Below are 16396 nucleotides of genomic sequence, written 5' to 3'. Positions count from 1 at the left end.
GCATGGTATATGTGTATACACTAATGAATACCACCTTCATTTGTCTTTTGTTGTTTTCTTTCCCCCATGCTGATTCTCCTTAGGAGGGAAGAATGTCCAGTCACATTTGTTTCATTTTAACATCTTTGTTAAATGTTGGTAATTGTTTTCCCGCACTGTTGTCATTTGTGCAGCATCAGATTGGACATCAGCTTTTTGACCTTGCAAGACTGCATTTAACTGAGATTGATACTTGAAATATTATTGACCAGAATATGAGAGAAGCTGCTCTTGATGTTCAGTCAAACTAAAACACTCAGATTTAGAATTGTTGATTTTAAAATGTATTCTTTCCTAGGATGTGGATAATCCAAATTGTCCTTGAACTGAGTGCCTGCTAGGCCATGTCTGATGGCAGATTTAACATATTTGTAAGAGTCTGAAGTCACAGGGACATAACTCTAGATGAGTGTTTATGACAATTTATAGTTTCACAGTTACCATTACTGGGGAAAACTTTCAATACCAGACATTGAATTTAAATTCCACCAGCTGCTGTGATCCCACAGCATTAATCCAGCCCTCTGGATTACTAATGACAATAGCACTAAGCCACCGTTTCCTCCTAGCCAGTGTTAAGAATTCAATTATCTCACCAAACATAATCTACATATCAGTTGTCACGACGTTCCTCTTTTAACAGTTATAGATAGGGTTAATGATAGATGGCTTTTGCCTAGGATGGGGCATGTCAAGACTAGGGGGCACATTGTTAAGGTGAGAGGAGAGAGATTTTAAAAAGATATGAGGGACAATTTTTTACACAAAGGGTAGTTTGCATGTGGAATGAACTTCCTGATGAAGTGGTGGATGTGGGCACAATTGCAATGTTTAAAAGACATTTGGATAAGTACATGAATAAGAAAGGTTTGGAGGGCTTGGGTCAGGAGAAGGCAGGTGGGACGAGTTTTGTTTGAGATTATGTTCGGTATGGACTGGTCGGATCAAAGGGTCTGTTTCCATGTTGTATGACTCTATGACTAAGTAAACACAGTGCACTTGAAGTTATTAATTTAAGGCAAAGAAATAAATGGGACCAAGCATCTGCAAATCTAATCTAAAAATCTCAAGATAATTTATTACCTATAATTTTGTTGTTTTCTGGATACATCTCAAAGGAACATAGTTATTGTTAAAAGTATTACTTCCAAAATAAAACGGTAAATCAACTGCAGTGCCAGCTTATCTATCTACCCTTGTACTGAATTGAGGAAGCCTGGCTAATTACCTTATATCTTATAATCATATCTTCAGCATCTGAACAGTTCATTTTACAATTGTATTCAATTCATTCATGGAATGTGTTGCTAACCCTGGAAGGTCATTGTTGAATGCTTATTTAATGCCCATCCATAATTAACTGGGAGAGAAAGTGATGGTAAGCAATCCCTCAGTGCTTTTGGTAGTGTGTTCAAGGACTTTAACCTGATGACAGTGAAAAAAGGATGGCACAATGCTGAGGAATTCCTACAATGATGTACCACGACTGAGAAGAACCACAGACATCCTTCGTGTTCGGTGTAAACTAGTGAAGGGAATGAACCGTGAAGATGGTGGATCAGGTACCAGTCAAGCAGGCTGCTTCGAGCTGGATGGTGTCAAGTTTCCTGAGTGTTGTTGAAGCAAACTCCATCCAGGCAAATGGAGAGTATGCCAACCTATCCTAGATTTTATGCCTTGTAGATAGTGGACAGGCACTGTGAGACAGCAGGTGAGTTAGTCACTGCAGAGGTCCTAGCCTTTGACTCTTGTTGCTACAATATTTATATAGCAGTCCACTTTGTTTCTGGTCAGTAGAATCTCTCCAGATGTTGACAGAAAGGAATCCAGTAATGGTAATGTAATTGAACATTATGTGTGCTCGTTCAATTCATTCTTGTTGCAGATGGCTATTGGTTGGTACCAGTGTGATGTAAACACTACTTGCCACTTACTGGCCAAATCATTGTGTTAAAGGTTTAGATGGAGAGGCATTTGTTAAGTGTGTACAAGAAAATTTTCTTATTCAGTCTGTGGATGTACCTACTAGAGAAGGTGCAAAGCTTGACCTACTTGGGAAATAAGGCAGGGCAGGTGACTGAATTGTCAGTGGAGGAGCACTTTAGGGCCAGCGACCATAATTCTATTGGTTTTAAAATAGTGATGAAAAGGATAGACCGGATCTAAAAGTTGAAGTTCTAAATTGAAGAAAGATCAGTTTTGACAGTATTAGGCAAGAACTTTCAAAAGCTGATTGGGCACAGATGTTTGCAGGTAAAGGGAAGGCTGGAAAATGGGAAGCCTTCAGAAATGAGATAACGAGAGTCCAGAGAAAGTATATTCCTGTTAGGATGAAAGGAAAGGCTGGTAGGTATAGGGAATGTTGGATGACTAAAGAAATTGAGGGTTTGGTTAAGAAAAAGAAGGAAGCATATGTCAGGTACAGACAGGATAGATCGAGTGAATCCTTAGAGTATAAAGGCAGTAAGAGTACACTTCGGAGAGAAATCAGGAGGGCAAAAAGGGGACATGAGAGAGCTTTGGCAAATAGAGTTAAGGAGAATCCAAAGGGTTTTTACAAATGCATTAAGGACAAAAGTGCAACGAGGGAGAGAATAGAGACCCTCAAAATCAGCAAGGTGGCCTTTATGTGGAGCCGCAGAAGATGGGGGAGATACTGAATGAGTATTTTGCATCAGTATTTACTGTGGAAAAGGACATTGAAGATATAGAATGTAGGGAAATAAATGGTGACATCTTGAAAAATCTCCACATTACAGAGGAGGAAGTGCTGGATGTTTTGAAATGCATAAAAGTGAATAAATCCCCAGGGGCTGATCAGGTATACACTAGAATTCTGTGGGAAGCTAGGGAAGTGATTGCTGGGCCTCTTACTGAGATATTTGTATCATTGATCGTCATAGGTGAGGTATGGAAGACTGGAGGTTGGCTAACGTGGTGCCACTGTTTAAGAAGGGCGGTAAAGACAAGCCAGGGAACTATAGACCAGTGAGCCTGACGTCGGTGGTGGTCAAGTTGTTGGAAGGAATCCTGAGGGACAGGATATACATGTATTTGGAAAGGGAAGGACTGATTAGGGATACTCAACATGGCTTTGTGTGTGGGAATTCATGTCTCTCAAATTTGATTGAGTTTTCTGAAGTAACAAAGAGGATTGATGAGGGCAGAGCGGTAGATATGAACTATATGGACTTCAGTAAGGTGTTTGACAAGGTTCCCCATGGGAGACTGGTTAGCAAGGTTAGATCTCATGGAATACAGAGAGAACTAGCTATTTGAATGTAGAGCTGACTCGAAGGTAGAAGACAGAGGGTGGTGGTGTTGAAGGGCTGTTTTTCAGACTGGAGGCCTGTGACCAGTGGAGTGCCACAAAGATTGTTGCTGGGTCCTCTACTTTTCATCAATTATGTAAATGATTTGGATGTGAGCAGAAGAGGTGTAGTTAGTAAGTTTGCAGATGACACCAAAATTGGAGGCGTGGTGGACAGTGAAGAAGGTTACCTCAGAATACAACAGGATCTTGATCAGATGAGCCAATGGACTGATAAGTGGCAGATGGAGTTTAATTTAGATAAATGTGAGATATTGAATTTTGGGAAAGCAAATCTTAGCAGGAAGGGACAACTTTTTCATGCAGAGGGTGGTACGTGTATGGAATGAACTGCCACAGGAAGTGGTGGAGGCTGGTACAATTACTACATTTAAAAGGCATTTGGATGGGTTCATGAAGGGTTTTGAGGGATATGGGCGAAATGTTGGCAAGTAGAAGTAGATTAGGTTAAGATATCTGGATGGCATGGACATGTTAAGTTCTGTTTCTGTGCAGTACCTCTCTATGACTTGCACACTTAATGGTAAGGTCCAAGGAAGTGTTGCTGAACAAAGGGACCTTGGAGTGCAGGTTCATAGCTCCTTGAAAGTGGAGTCACAGGTAGATAGGATAGTGAAGAAGGCGTTTGGTATGCTTTCCTTTATTGGCCAGTGTATTGAGTACAGGAGTTGGGAGGTCATGTTGTGGCTGTACAGGACATTAGTTAGGCCACTTTTAGAATATTGCATGCACTTCTGGTCCCTTTTCTATAGAAAAGATGTGGTGAACCTTGAAAGGGATCAGAAAGAAATCTACAAGGATGTTGCCAGGGTTGGAGGATTTGAGTTATAGGGAGAGGTTGAATAGGTTAGGGCTGTTTTCCCTGGAGTGTTGGAATCTGAGGGGTGACCTTTTTAGAGGTTTATAAAATCATGAGGGGCATGGATAGAACAAATAGGCAAAGTCTTTTCCCTGGGGTGGGGGAAGTCCAAAACTAGAGGGCATAGGTTTAGGATGAGAGGGGAAAGATATAAAAGATTCCTAAGGGGCAACCTTTTCATGCAGAGGGTGGTACATGTATGGAATGATCTGCCAGAGGAAGTGGTGGAGGTTAGTACAATTACAACAACTAAAAGGCAGCTGGATGGGTACATGAATAGGAAGGATTTGGAGGGATATGAGCCAGGTGCTGGTAGGTGGGACTAGGTTGGGTCGGGGCATCTGGTCAGCATGAATGAGTTGGACTGAAGGGACTGTTTCCGTGCTGTACATCTGAGTCTAAGTGTAATCAGCAAACATGTGACCCTGTGTAATGAAGCTGAGGTGATACATCTCCAACAGGCACAACTTGTCCAGGGATGCACTAAGTTCGAGAATACTCCTGGCTGTTACTTTTGAGTGTTGTCAGAGCTCATAGCTTTCCGCCGTTTCTCGCTATCACGTGGTCAATTGAACTGGTTGGAAACTGTGATGCTAAGGAACTCCAGAGGAGGCCGTGATGTATAATTGACTCGGCACTTGTAAAGTAGACCAATCGTGTAAGCGATCTTAGCGAGTCAACAATTAGCAAATAGTATGGTCGCTTGTTTGGGTTAGAACATCCTCTACACAACATGAGATGGAGCGCACTTACATCCGCAACAGTATTTTACCGAGATATCCTTGTTCAATTGTTTGGGTTTTTTTTCTCTAAATAATGTTGACGACTTTCGTCTGTCGAAAGAAGATGCTGAATCAATGGTGATACTCCAAGCTTCGCTGGTTATTACTGTCACTCATCCTATTTACAAAGTTCGACATGCTATACTTTTGAGTGTGTACGCTCACCAAATGCACTCCCATAAGTTTGAATGATATTGCGGCTGCCCTATGATGATGGTAAGAAGGGAGTCACGGCTTTAGTTGACTTGGTTCCGGTCCCACCGGGAAACTGGAAGGCGGTACCTTTATTGCGCGTGCGCCGGAACCACACGGTTAACGCCACGTCACAAAAAGGTCAAGCCTCCGCTCGCGCTGGAAGGTTTGGAGAGCAAACTGTTCAAACCCGGCGCGCGCCCGCGGTTTGGTTAACGCATTGTCCGCGAGCCTGGGTGAGGGGAGGGGGTGTGTGTGACGGTGCTGCTGTGTCCGCGAGCCTCGGTGGAGGTGGGGTCACAGCGTTTGTGACCGCGATCCCGGAAAGCGGCTGCGCCGCCGTAAACTGACAACATGGAGGGCCAGTACAACCTGAGGAATCCGGGTAAGTGAAACGTCCACACTGGAAGTGTGGAAACCAGAGACCGGTTCGTTCTTCCTTCCTTCCTCCGGTTCATTCTTTCCACACATCCCACCCCCGTGAATGCGCGTGCGTGTGTCTGAGATGCCGTCCTGCTCCAGCTTATTTCTTTCCCCCCCCCCACCGTTCCCACCGCCTGTCAGACCGTACAGACGACACTGCTGCTCTCCTGTCACAGGTCTCATTTTCTGCCCTGGTGTGTTGAAGGCCCGAGTTGTGCCTCACTCTGAGGTGCCTTCAGATTCCAGTTGCTGTTGCTCCTCGGTGCTTCGCTGGGCCGGCACCGAAGTTGTTTCGGGTGGCTTTAAACAATCCTCTATTCGCTTTTTGCTCTGTTATAATCTTCCATCAGACAGGAGGTCTAATGGCACACAGCTCAACCTCTGCTAGCTCTCTTAGTCTTGATCTATCTAGAACGTATATAATTGGACTGCTGATGTGGTATTCAGCTCTGAGGAGGTTTTCTCTTAATCCCGCCCCGTTTAAATATTGGGAAAACCAAATCTACCGCTTGGAACTACTTATCATAAACTCCATTCTCCTCTAGAAATATATCAGCTTAAAGTAGATGGTTCAGAACCTGTTTAAACTGTTGTCTGTAATTCCATGCATCAGAAAGATTTTCTGTTTTGACTACTAGATTTAGTTGTTCAATTCCTTTGTCACTTCTCTCATTCATGCCTATTAACTCTGTCAACTAGTTAGAATCATAGAGATGTACAGCACGGAGACAGACCCTTCAGTCCAGTTTGTTCATGCTGACCAGATATTCCAACTTAATCTAGTCCCATTTGCAAGCACTTGGTCCGTATTGCTCCAATCCCTTCCTATTCATAAGCATATGCAAATGCCTTTTAAAAATTGTAATTGTACCAGTCTCCACCACTTCCTGTGGCAGCTCAATTCCATATCCGCACCACCCTTTGTGTGAAAATGTAGGTCTCTTTTATATCTTTTACCCCCTCAACCTAAACTTATGCCCTCTAGTTCTGGACTTCTCCTCTCTTCCCACCTCTCTTTTTTCCCCCCTCATAATTTTGTAAACCTCTATAAGGTCACCCCTTAGCTTCTGACGCTCCAGGCAAAACAACCCTAGCCCATTCAGCCTCTCCCTATAGCTCAAATCCTCCAATGTGGGCAATATGTTTGTTAATCTTTTCTGAATCCTTTCATGTTCCACAACCTCCTTCCAATAGGAGACAGACCAGAACTGCATGCAATATTCCAACAGTGGCCTAACCAACATCCTGTACAGTCACAACATGACCTCCCAACTCCTATACTCAGTGCTCTGACCAATAAAGGAAAGCATACCAAAAGCTCTATTCACTATCTTATTTATCTGTGACTCTACTTTCAAGGAGCTATGAACCTGCACTCCAAGGTCTCTTTGTTCAGCAACACTCCCTAGGACCTTACTATTAAGTGTATAAGTCCTGCTAAGATTTGCTTTCCCAAAATGCAGCACCTCACATTTTATCTGAATTAAACTCCATCTGCCACTTCTCAGCCCATTGGCCCATCTGATCAAGATCTTGTTGTGATCTGAGGTAGCCTTCTTTGCTGTCCACTATACCTCCAATTTTGGTGTCATCAGCAAATTTATGAACTATACCTCTTATGCTCCCATCCAAATCATTTATATAAATGACAAAAAGTAGAGGACCCAGTACCAATCCTTGTGGCACTCCGCTGGTCACAGGCCTCCAGTCTGAAAAACAGCCCTCCTCCACCACCCTCTGTCTTCTACCTTTGAGCCAGTCCTGTATCCAAATGGCTAGTTCTCCCTGTCTTCTGTGAGATCTAACCTTGCTAACCAGTCTCCCATGGGGAACCTTGTCAAATGCTTTACTGAAATCCGTATAGATCACGTCTACCACTCGGACCTCATCAATTCTCTTTGTTGCTTCTTCAGAAAACTCAACCAAGTTTGTGAGACATGATTTCCCACCCACCAAGCCATGTTGACTATCCATAAACAGTCCATACTTTTCCAAATACATGTACATCCTGACCCTCAGGTTTCCCTCCAACAACTTGCCCACCACCGAGGACAGGCTCACTGGTCCATAGTTCCCTGGCATATCCTTACCACCTTTCTTAAACAGTGACACCACATCAGCCAACCGCCAGTCTTCTGGCACCTCACCTGTGACTATCAATGATACAAATATCTCAGCAAGAGGCCCAGCAATCACTTCCCTAGCTTCCCACAGAATTCAAGGATACACCTGATCAGGTCCTGAGGATTTATCCACCTTTCTGCATTTGAAGACATCCAGCACTTCCTCCTCTGTATAATATGAACATTTTTAAAGATGCCACAATCTATTTCCCCACTTTCTATATCTTCCATGTCCACAGTAAAATACTGGTGCAAAATACTCGTTTAGTATCTCTTTCTCTCTTTTCTTCCCCCCCCCCCCCCCCCAAATCTCCTGCAGCTCCACACAAAGGCTGCCTTGCTGATCTTTGAGGGGTTCTATGCTCTTTCCAGTTATCCTTTTATCCTTAATATATTTGGAAAAAACCTCTCTTTAACTCTATTTGCCAAAGCTATCTCATGTCCACTTTTTGTCCTCCTGATTTCCCTCTTAAGTATACTCCGACTGTCTTTATACTCTTGTCAGGATTCACTTGATTTCTCCTGTCGTAACCTGACGCACACTTCCTCCTTTTTCTTAACCAAACCCTCAGTTTCTCTAGTCATCTGGCATTCCCTATACCTCCCAGCCTTTCCTTTCACCCTAACAAGACTCCTGTTATCTCATTTCTGAAGGCATCCCATTTTCTAGCTGTCCCTTTACCTGCAAACATCTGCCCCCAATCGGCTTTTGATGGTTCTTGCCTAATACCGTCAAAATTAGCCTTCCTCCAATTTAGAACTTCAACTGTTTTAGATCTGGTTTATCCTGTTCCATCATTATTTTAAATCTAATAGAATTATGGTCACTGGCCCCAAAGTGCTCCCCCACTGACACCTCAGTCACCTGCCCTGCCTTATTTCCCAGGAGTAGGTCAAGCTTTGCACCTTCTCGAGTAGATATATTCACATACTGAATGAGAATTTTCTTGTACACACGTAACAAGTTCCTCTCCATCTAAACCCTTAACACTATGGCAGTCCCAGTCTATGTTTGGAAAGTTAAAATCCTTACCATAACCACCCTGTTATTCTTACAGGTAACTGAGATCTCCTTACAAATTTGTTTCTCAATTCCCCTCTGACTATTAGGGGGTCTATAATACAATCCCAATAAGATGATCATCCCTTTTTTATTCAGTTCCACCTAAATAATATCCCTGGATGTATTTCTGGGAATATTCTCCCTCCGTACAGCTGTACTTAGATTAGATTAGATTACTTAGTGTGGAAACAGGTGCTATCCCTGGTCAAAAACACCACTCCCCCCTCCTCTCTTGCCCCCTCTCTTGCCTCCCTTTCTATCCTTCCTGTAGCATTTGTATCCTGGAACATTAAGCTGCCAGTCCTGCCCATCCCCAAGCTATATTTCTGTAGTAGCTATGATATTCCAGTTCCATGTTCCTAACTATACCATGAGTTCATCTGATTTCTCTGTTAGGCCTCTTGCTCTGAAATAAATGCAGTTTAATTAATTAGTCCGCCTATCTTGATCTCTGCTTTATTCCTGCCTCCCTGACTGTTTGACTGGCTTCTTTTCTCAACTGTACTAGTCTTAGATTGATCTCTTTCCTCAGTATCTCCCTGGTTCCACCCTGCCCCCTTACTAGTTTAAATCCTCCTGAGCAGCTCTAGCAAATCTCCCTGACCGTATATAAATCCCCTTCCAATTCAGGTCCAATCCATCCTTATTGTACAGGTCACTTTTACCCCAAAAGAGATTCCATTGATCCAAAAATGTGAATCCTTCTCCCATATACCAGCTCCTCAGCCATGCATTCATCTGCTCTATCCTCTTTTTCCTACCCCCTTTAGTGTGTAGCACTGGGAGTAATTCGGATATTAACACCCTCACGGACCTCCTTTTTTAAATTCCTGCCGAATTTCTATATTGTCCCTTCAGAATCTCATCCTTTTCCCTTTCTATGTCATTGGTGCCAATGACCTCTTGCTGGTACCCCTCCCCTTTTGAGAACATTCTGCACCTTTGAGATATCCTTGATGCTGGCATTCGTGAGGCAACACACCATTCTGATTTTTCCCTGCTGGCTGCAGAAACTTCCATATGTGCATATGACTAGAGAGTTCACTAATACAGTCGATCGTTTGGAACCTGACATATCCCTCCTTACATTGGAGCCTGCATTGATACCAGAAATTTGGCTGTTTGTGCTACATTCCCCAGAAAGTCCACCACACCCAGCATTTTCCAAAACAGCATAATTGTTTGAAATTGGGATAGCCTCAAAACTTTTGTACTACCTGTCTACCTCTCCTACCTTTTCTTGGAGTTTACCCATCTACTTGACTGTATCTGCAACTTTTCTCCCTTTCTATAACTGCCATCCATCACACCACCTAGCTCTTGTAAACCTCTCATTGCCTCTAACTAACAATATTTATTGCAGATATAATCCTCACTCACCCAGAAACTGTCTTGAAACTCCCACATTCAACAAGAGCATATCACTCTATTAAAGGCCATTTTGCACCTTCCAATTTATAGATACAGAAAATTGCCTTTTGGTTATTTCTCTACTAAACACTGCTCCAGACTAATTTAATACTTATGGGTTATATTTTAAAAATTTAATCAAGAGATAGTTCCCAATAAAAACATAATCAGGAAAGAACCCAGGCTACTCACTGTCATATTGCAGCAATGCTATACTTAAAAGTATTCACTTATCTGTTTCTGTGCTATGACCTCTCCCAAGCAGGTTCCTCCAAGATCAGTTGTGAATTTCATTGTTTAAATTTTCCTAGACACACTCTGATATCCAGTGATACATAAATTAAAGCAGCAAAGGCAATAACTGTGCAGATTCGCTGCTGTGTCAGTTAAGTGTAGGTTTCTGCTCTCGCTCTTACAGACCATGTGCTTGCTGCCTTTGTCTGTCTTTCTCCCTTTTTAAAAGTACCATTGTTTTGACTTTGTTTTGAAACTTTTGGAGAAAAAAATGCGACAACATATAAAACAGTAATTGCTGCTCCTGGAATTCGAGGAAATCCCCTCCAACACCTAAAATACCTCAAAAAAAAGGAGCAGCTGTTACAGCTACAAATTTTTCCCTGTCCTCCATCTTTGATTACCCAGAATCCTTTTTGTTTGGAGTGAGTGCTATTTCTTGGTACCTTTTTGAGCGTACCTCTGAACAGTCACTATTTATTAAATCTGGATCCTAGCCTTTGGTATATGTTTTGATGGCTGCTGGAGGATAGATGTAAAAATGCTGAACTTGTTTGTGACCACCTGTGGGTTGAATTTGGGATTATGAAATTATTGGGAAAAGGATTGATCAAAAAGGATGATTGGTCAAGTCAGGCATCCACTGGGAGTGTTCGTATGGAGAGGTGGTGTGGTGATGGTGGAAGTGGTTGTTGTCAACTTCCGCCTCAAGTTAGTCGGTTTTATTTCTTCCAACCTTTCCTGGTTAGCAATTCAGGTAAGTGAATTAGAGCCCCCTCAAATATTTTTTGAAGGGTTCTAGATGCTGGCTATTTGTCCACCAGATGTTTCAAATCTTGACTATCTGAGGCCCATATCTTCTGGTCTGAACCAATTGCTGCTATTAATAGACACGTCTAAATCAAATCTGTTGCCAATTAGTTCTGTTTTTATATACAGATCCTTTAATTTTGTTCAAAAAGCGAATTTCACAATTAGGTTATAATGGCACTGTTTATAACCTATGTAGAAATGAATGCAAACTTTATATATTCTTGTGATTGCTGATGGGAATTTCTGATAGTTCAATAAAATGGTCATTTTATGGAACTGTGTACTTGGGACTAATACCTTCAAAATAGACTCCTGAACCCACAACTCTATCTAAATTATCTAGCAGTTATTGTTTTTTGTTTAAAAAAAAATCACTATTCATATCTTGCTTAGTACGGTTTCAGTGTCATAACTTAAATAGTGCATAAGAAATCAGAACTGAATAAAATTTACAATAAATTTGCCTATTTAGGATAAGTTTAGCAAAAAGGAAGTGTGCTACATGTGGTTCTTAAAATATATCCGAGAGAGAAAAACTGCAAATAGCTGGGGGATACTTGTGCATGAAACCCAGAAAGCTAGCATGCAAGTACAGTGGGAAAACAGGGAGGTTAATGCAATGTTGGCCCCTATTTCAAGATGCTTGGAATGGAAGAATAGGGAGGTTTTGCTGCAACTGTACCAGGTGCTGGTGGGACCATATCTGGAGCATTGTGAGCATTTTGGTCCCCTTGTCAAAAGATATTATTTCGTTGGAAGCAATGCACTAGGATGATCCCTAGTACAGAGGATTTGCTTTTTGAGGAAAGGTTTAAAAAAGTTGGGACTCTATTCACTAGATTTTAAAAGAAATCACCACTCATTGCAACGTATAGGATTCTTGAGAGCCTTGCATGGTAAATGCTGAGAGGGTGTTTCCCTTCATGGGAGAATCTAGAACCAGAAGGCAGTCTCAGAATTAAATGGCACCAATTTAAGTGAAGAAGATTTTCTGAGAATTGAGTCTTCGGAGCTCCTTGCTACAGTAGTGGGGACAGGGTCCTTGTGTATATGGAAGGCTGAGATAGATTCTTGATCAGTAGGGAAATCAAATATTATGGGAAAAGGGCCAATTGACTGTTGAACCATGATCTTATTGTATGGTGGAGCAGGCGTGATGGGCTTAATAGCCTATTGCTGTTTCTATTTCTTAAGATATTATAGATATGTATTGTGTCAAACATGTTTTATTCATTATTTTTTTTGCAGTTGACTTGGCTTTCGGGTTTCAGAAAAGAACAACAGATTACAATCTAAACAGGGAATGTGTGAATTAAGCCTGCAGGAAATGGCTGGCTGTATTTTCCATGGAAATCTATTAAGGACGTGTGAGAGCACTTGAGTCAGTTGTCTGCAAAGTCTATTAACAAGTGAATTTTTTTACTACTTATTCTTCAATAAATTGCTTTTTAAAGTTTTTTAATGTACAAATATACAAAAATGATTTACAACACAATTTATAAATAAATAATACTGTTTTCATAGTGTCCGATTACTTTGGGTGACATCTCAGCCAACCCCGACATTGTTCTTTCTAAAAACAAAACTCAAGACATCGAGTTCTTGATCTCCAAGAAGTGTGTGTTAAGATTCTTCATTTTTAGCACATGCTACCCATTGCCCAGAAATTAAACGGGAGAAATAAAAAGGGAGTCCCCATATTGCCATCACTAGATTTCATTCACTTGATATGGCTGACTTAATGCACGTAGACTAGTGAACTCAGCATATCGTTTAGGTCTCTTTTTGTTTTCAATTTAGCATTTCTATTTTTGGTGCTGTTTGTATGGCTTCATTTAAATGACAAAATTGAATGTTTTACTGTTTTTAAAGAAAACTTTAGTTATTAGGACATTTTAAAATCGGTTAGAGATCTTTACACCAATACTTTTTTTTACCCATTCTGTCAAATGTGGACTGAAGTGCACCAGATGAAATTTTAATGCATTAACAGTAGGGATGCACTTTTTGACTGAATCTAATGCAAAAGGGAAACTGGCTAAACAGAACCATGACTATTCTTTGTAGCTGTAATGTGTCATTCAAGATTAATTGATGTTTTTCTGTCAAGTCAGCAAGTTTATTTCTAGGTTAGTTGTGTTCCATTGCAAGTGTTTTATACATTTTTATTGTCCATGAATTGTGGACTTGCTGGCTAGACCAACATTTTTATGCTCATTTGTGATGCCCTTGAACTGATGGTGAACTGTTGCAGACCATATACCTTAACCTCAGTGCTGACAACAAAAGTTCCACGATTCTGAGTCAACAACAATGAAGTCATGGTAAAATAGATCCAAATCCCGTTGAGATTCATAGAGGAGCTTGTAAGTGATGATTCCATGTCTGCTTCCCCCATCTTTCTAAGAGGTAAAGGTGCTGGGTGAAGTATTCTAGGTAGGACATGTTGCTGCCACTGTGTATGAATGGTTTGGGCAGTTTTTGACACACATCTCTTGGGTTAGTGAGACTTTTACCTGGGCCATCTGATACAGAGGTAGGGACATGATTACTGTGCCACAAGACTCTTGAAGGAATTACTGTTTAAGCTGATGGATGTGGCTCCATTGAAGTAGATTACTTTGACCCGAATGGTGTCAAGCTGCTTGTCCTGTTGGAGCTGTGTCCATGCAGGCAAGTGATGCATATTCCATTACACTCCTCACTTGTGCCTTGGACAGGCTTTAGGGAGATGTGGTGTGAATTAATTCGCACAGAATTCCTGACCTTAGCCTGCTCTTGTAACCTTAGTATTTTTGTGGTAGTGCAATTCAGTCACTAATCAATGTAAATCCACAGGATATTGCTAATACGGTACTTAGCATTGATAATGCTCGTGAATGTTAGTGGAGGTGGTTAGATTCTAATTTGGAGTGGGCATTGTTTAGCACTGTCGCAAAAATGTTATTTGCCACTTTATCAGTCCTAAGGTGGAACATTGTCCAGGTCTTGTTGTATAGGGGGAAGAGACTGAGCAAACTACTAAGATTGAGGACTGAGCAGTCCGCCAGGCCTAGTGATCTACATCCTAGGGTATTAAAGGAAGTGACAGCAGAGATAGTAATTCATTGGTTACAATATTCCAAAATTCCCTGGACGTGGGAAATGTTCCAGTGGATTGGAAAATTGCTGATCTAACACCTGTATTCAAAAAGGGAGGGAAGCTAACCAGTTTAACATCTGCTTTTGGGAAAGTGTTAGCATCAATTATCAAGGAAGCCGTATCAGGATATTTGGAAAGTCAAAATGCGATCCACTAGAATTGGTTTTATGAAGGACAAATGTTCAACTAATTTGCTAGAGTTCTTCGAAGATGTAACAAGCAAAGTGGATCATGGAGATGCTGCAGATGTAATTTTTGTACATCCGGAAGGCGCATGACAAGGTGCTGCACAAAAAGTTAAATCACGAGTTTGGATCATATGGGAGAGATGACTGACTGATTGATGGACAGAAGACACTCAGGATAAATATTTTTTTCTGGATGGCAAAATGTAACTAGTGGGGTGCCAAACGGTTCTGTCCTTGAACCCCAGCTATTTACAATCTACATTAACGGCTGGTATTCAGGGATGGAAGGGTCTATTGTCACATTTTCAGATGACACACAAACTGGTAAATTGCAATGAAGAAATAAGAACTTTACAAATGGATATAGATATGTTAGGAGAGTGGGCCAAAATGTGAATGATGGAGCTTAACATAGATAAGTGCGAGGTCATGCACTTGGCTCCAGAAAACGAGAAGGCGACCTTCGGGCTGCTCCAATCTAGGTGTACTCGTTCATAAGTCACAGAAAACATGCAAGTACAGCCTTTCCCTGTCGACTGGGAAAAACAATTATGGGTGTGCTACTCTGGAGCATTATCAGCCCATACTGTGCAAATTGTTAATACACTACTGTATTTCCTATTTGCATATCTCAGATTTTTACCAAAAATAATTTTTGGAAGAATTGTTCAGAAGAATCAGTAAAAAATTTTAAGTTAATTTGCAAGAAGTACCTGTACATGGTTAATTTTGTACAATCCTTAAAATGTGCAATATAAGTCAAATCCTGCAGCAGACTGAAATTGAATTTATTAAAAGAACTGTTAAGATTATGTCACACAAACTCTTTTTTTAAAAAAAACTACAGGCATTTCCCCGGATTGCAAGCAGCTCTGTTCTTGTGAACATTTGCAAGTCGTTTGTATGCAAGTCAGCACACAGTGCATAGGAAATAACTGTACATAACTACAAGGAAACATTTGCATATCATTTTTCAAACTAATATTAATACTCCTGTATGGGCTGCATTCATTAGTTGGGTGTTTTTAAATTGTGGAGTAGCTGTACACCAATTCTGCAGTGGTGGTGATTTCTTTCTTTGCTATTATTCCACTGGAATTCGCAGGAAATACAGACAGTGAAGTGTAGAAATTGATGCTGTGAATCAATTTTTCTTAAGTCGAGACCCTTTCCTCTTGAAATGTTATCTCTTTGTGCATTTCCACATTTTTTTGAATTCTGCATTTTTAACGCTTATTTTAGCTTTTGCTTAAATCCATTCATGATTGATCTTTACTTATTTGATCTCTTGAAATAAAAGCGAAGGCTAATCTGTGATTTTTAAACTTTTATTTTCTGTGTATGAATACTTGTGCAAGTGGCCCAGCAGTTCTCATGGGCAGATAGCTATTATGCCAGCATGAATGACTATGCACGTTAGTACCATGCATATGTGTTGATGCATTCAAGTAATTAAACAGGAAAGGTTGGAGGGAGTAAATCTGTGTAACTGTTTAACTGACAAGTTCACCCTCCTCTCTTCTCCACCCACCTCCCATTTGATCTGACCCTGACCTACCCACCTGATTCATCTCATCCACTTTCTCTCATCTGTCATCTTACCTCCTTAACTGTTTACCATGAATCATGCAATACTACCCAAAGTTTTATTATTTAACTGAGTAAAGGGAATAAAATATTCATTGTGTGTGCTATTAGTAATTACAGCATTACCAGCTTACATGGAATGGTTTGGGGGATGTTGGAAAAGCAATGTAATTATGAAAAATGCAACACTAGTTTCATTCACTTTAGCTT

At 41.0% G+C, this 16396-nt stretch overlaps 1 protein-coding gene across 1 annotated transcript in view; it reads left to right on the top strand.

Moving 5' to 3' along the window:
- Window positions 1–5327: 5327 nt before the first annotated feature.
- The window catches only part of ube2j1 (ubiquitin-conjugating enzyme E2, J1), a 39457-nt gene continuing 28388 nt past the window's right edge, over window positions 5328–16396 (top strand). Inside the window, exon 1 of the mRNA XM_060856955.1 lies at window positions 5328–5588. Coding sequence (XP_060712938.1) covers window positions 5558–5588 — 31 coding nt within the window. The 5' untranslated portion in view covers window positions 5328–5557. The remainder of the gene's footprint in view (window positions 5589–16396) is intronic.

Source organism: Hemiscyllium ocellatum, chromosome 3, assembly GCF_020745735.1.
Source record: "Hemiscyllium ocellatum isolate sHemOce1 chromosome 3, sHemOce1.pat.X.cur, whole genome shotgun sequence".
Classification (NCBI taxonomy): domain Eukaryota; kingdom Metazoa; phylum Chordata; class Chondrichthyes; order Orectolobiformes; family Hemiscylliidae; genus Hemiscyllium; species Hemiscyllium ocellatum.
This window is presented reverse-complemented; position numbering and strand designations above follow the sequence as displayed.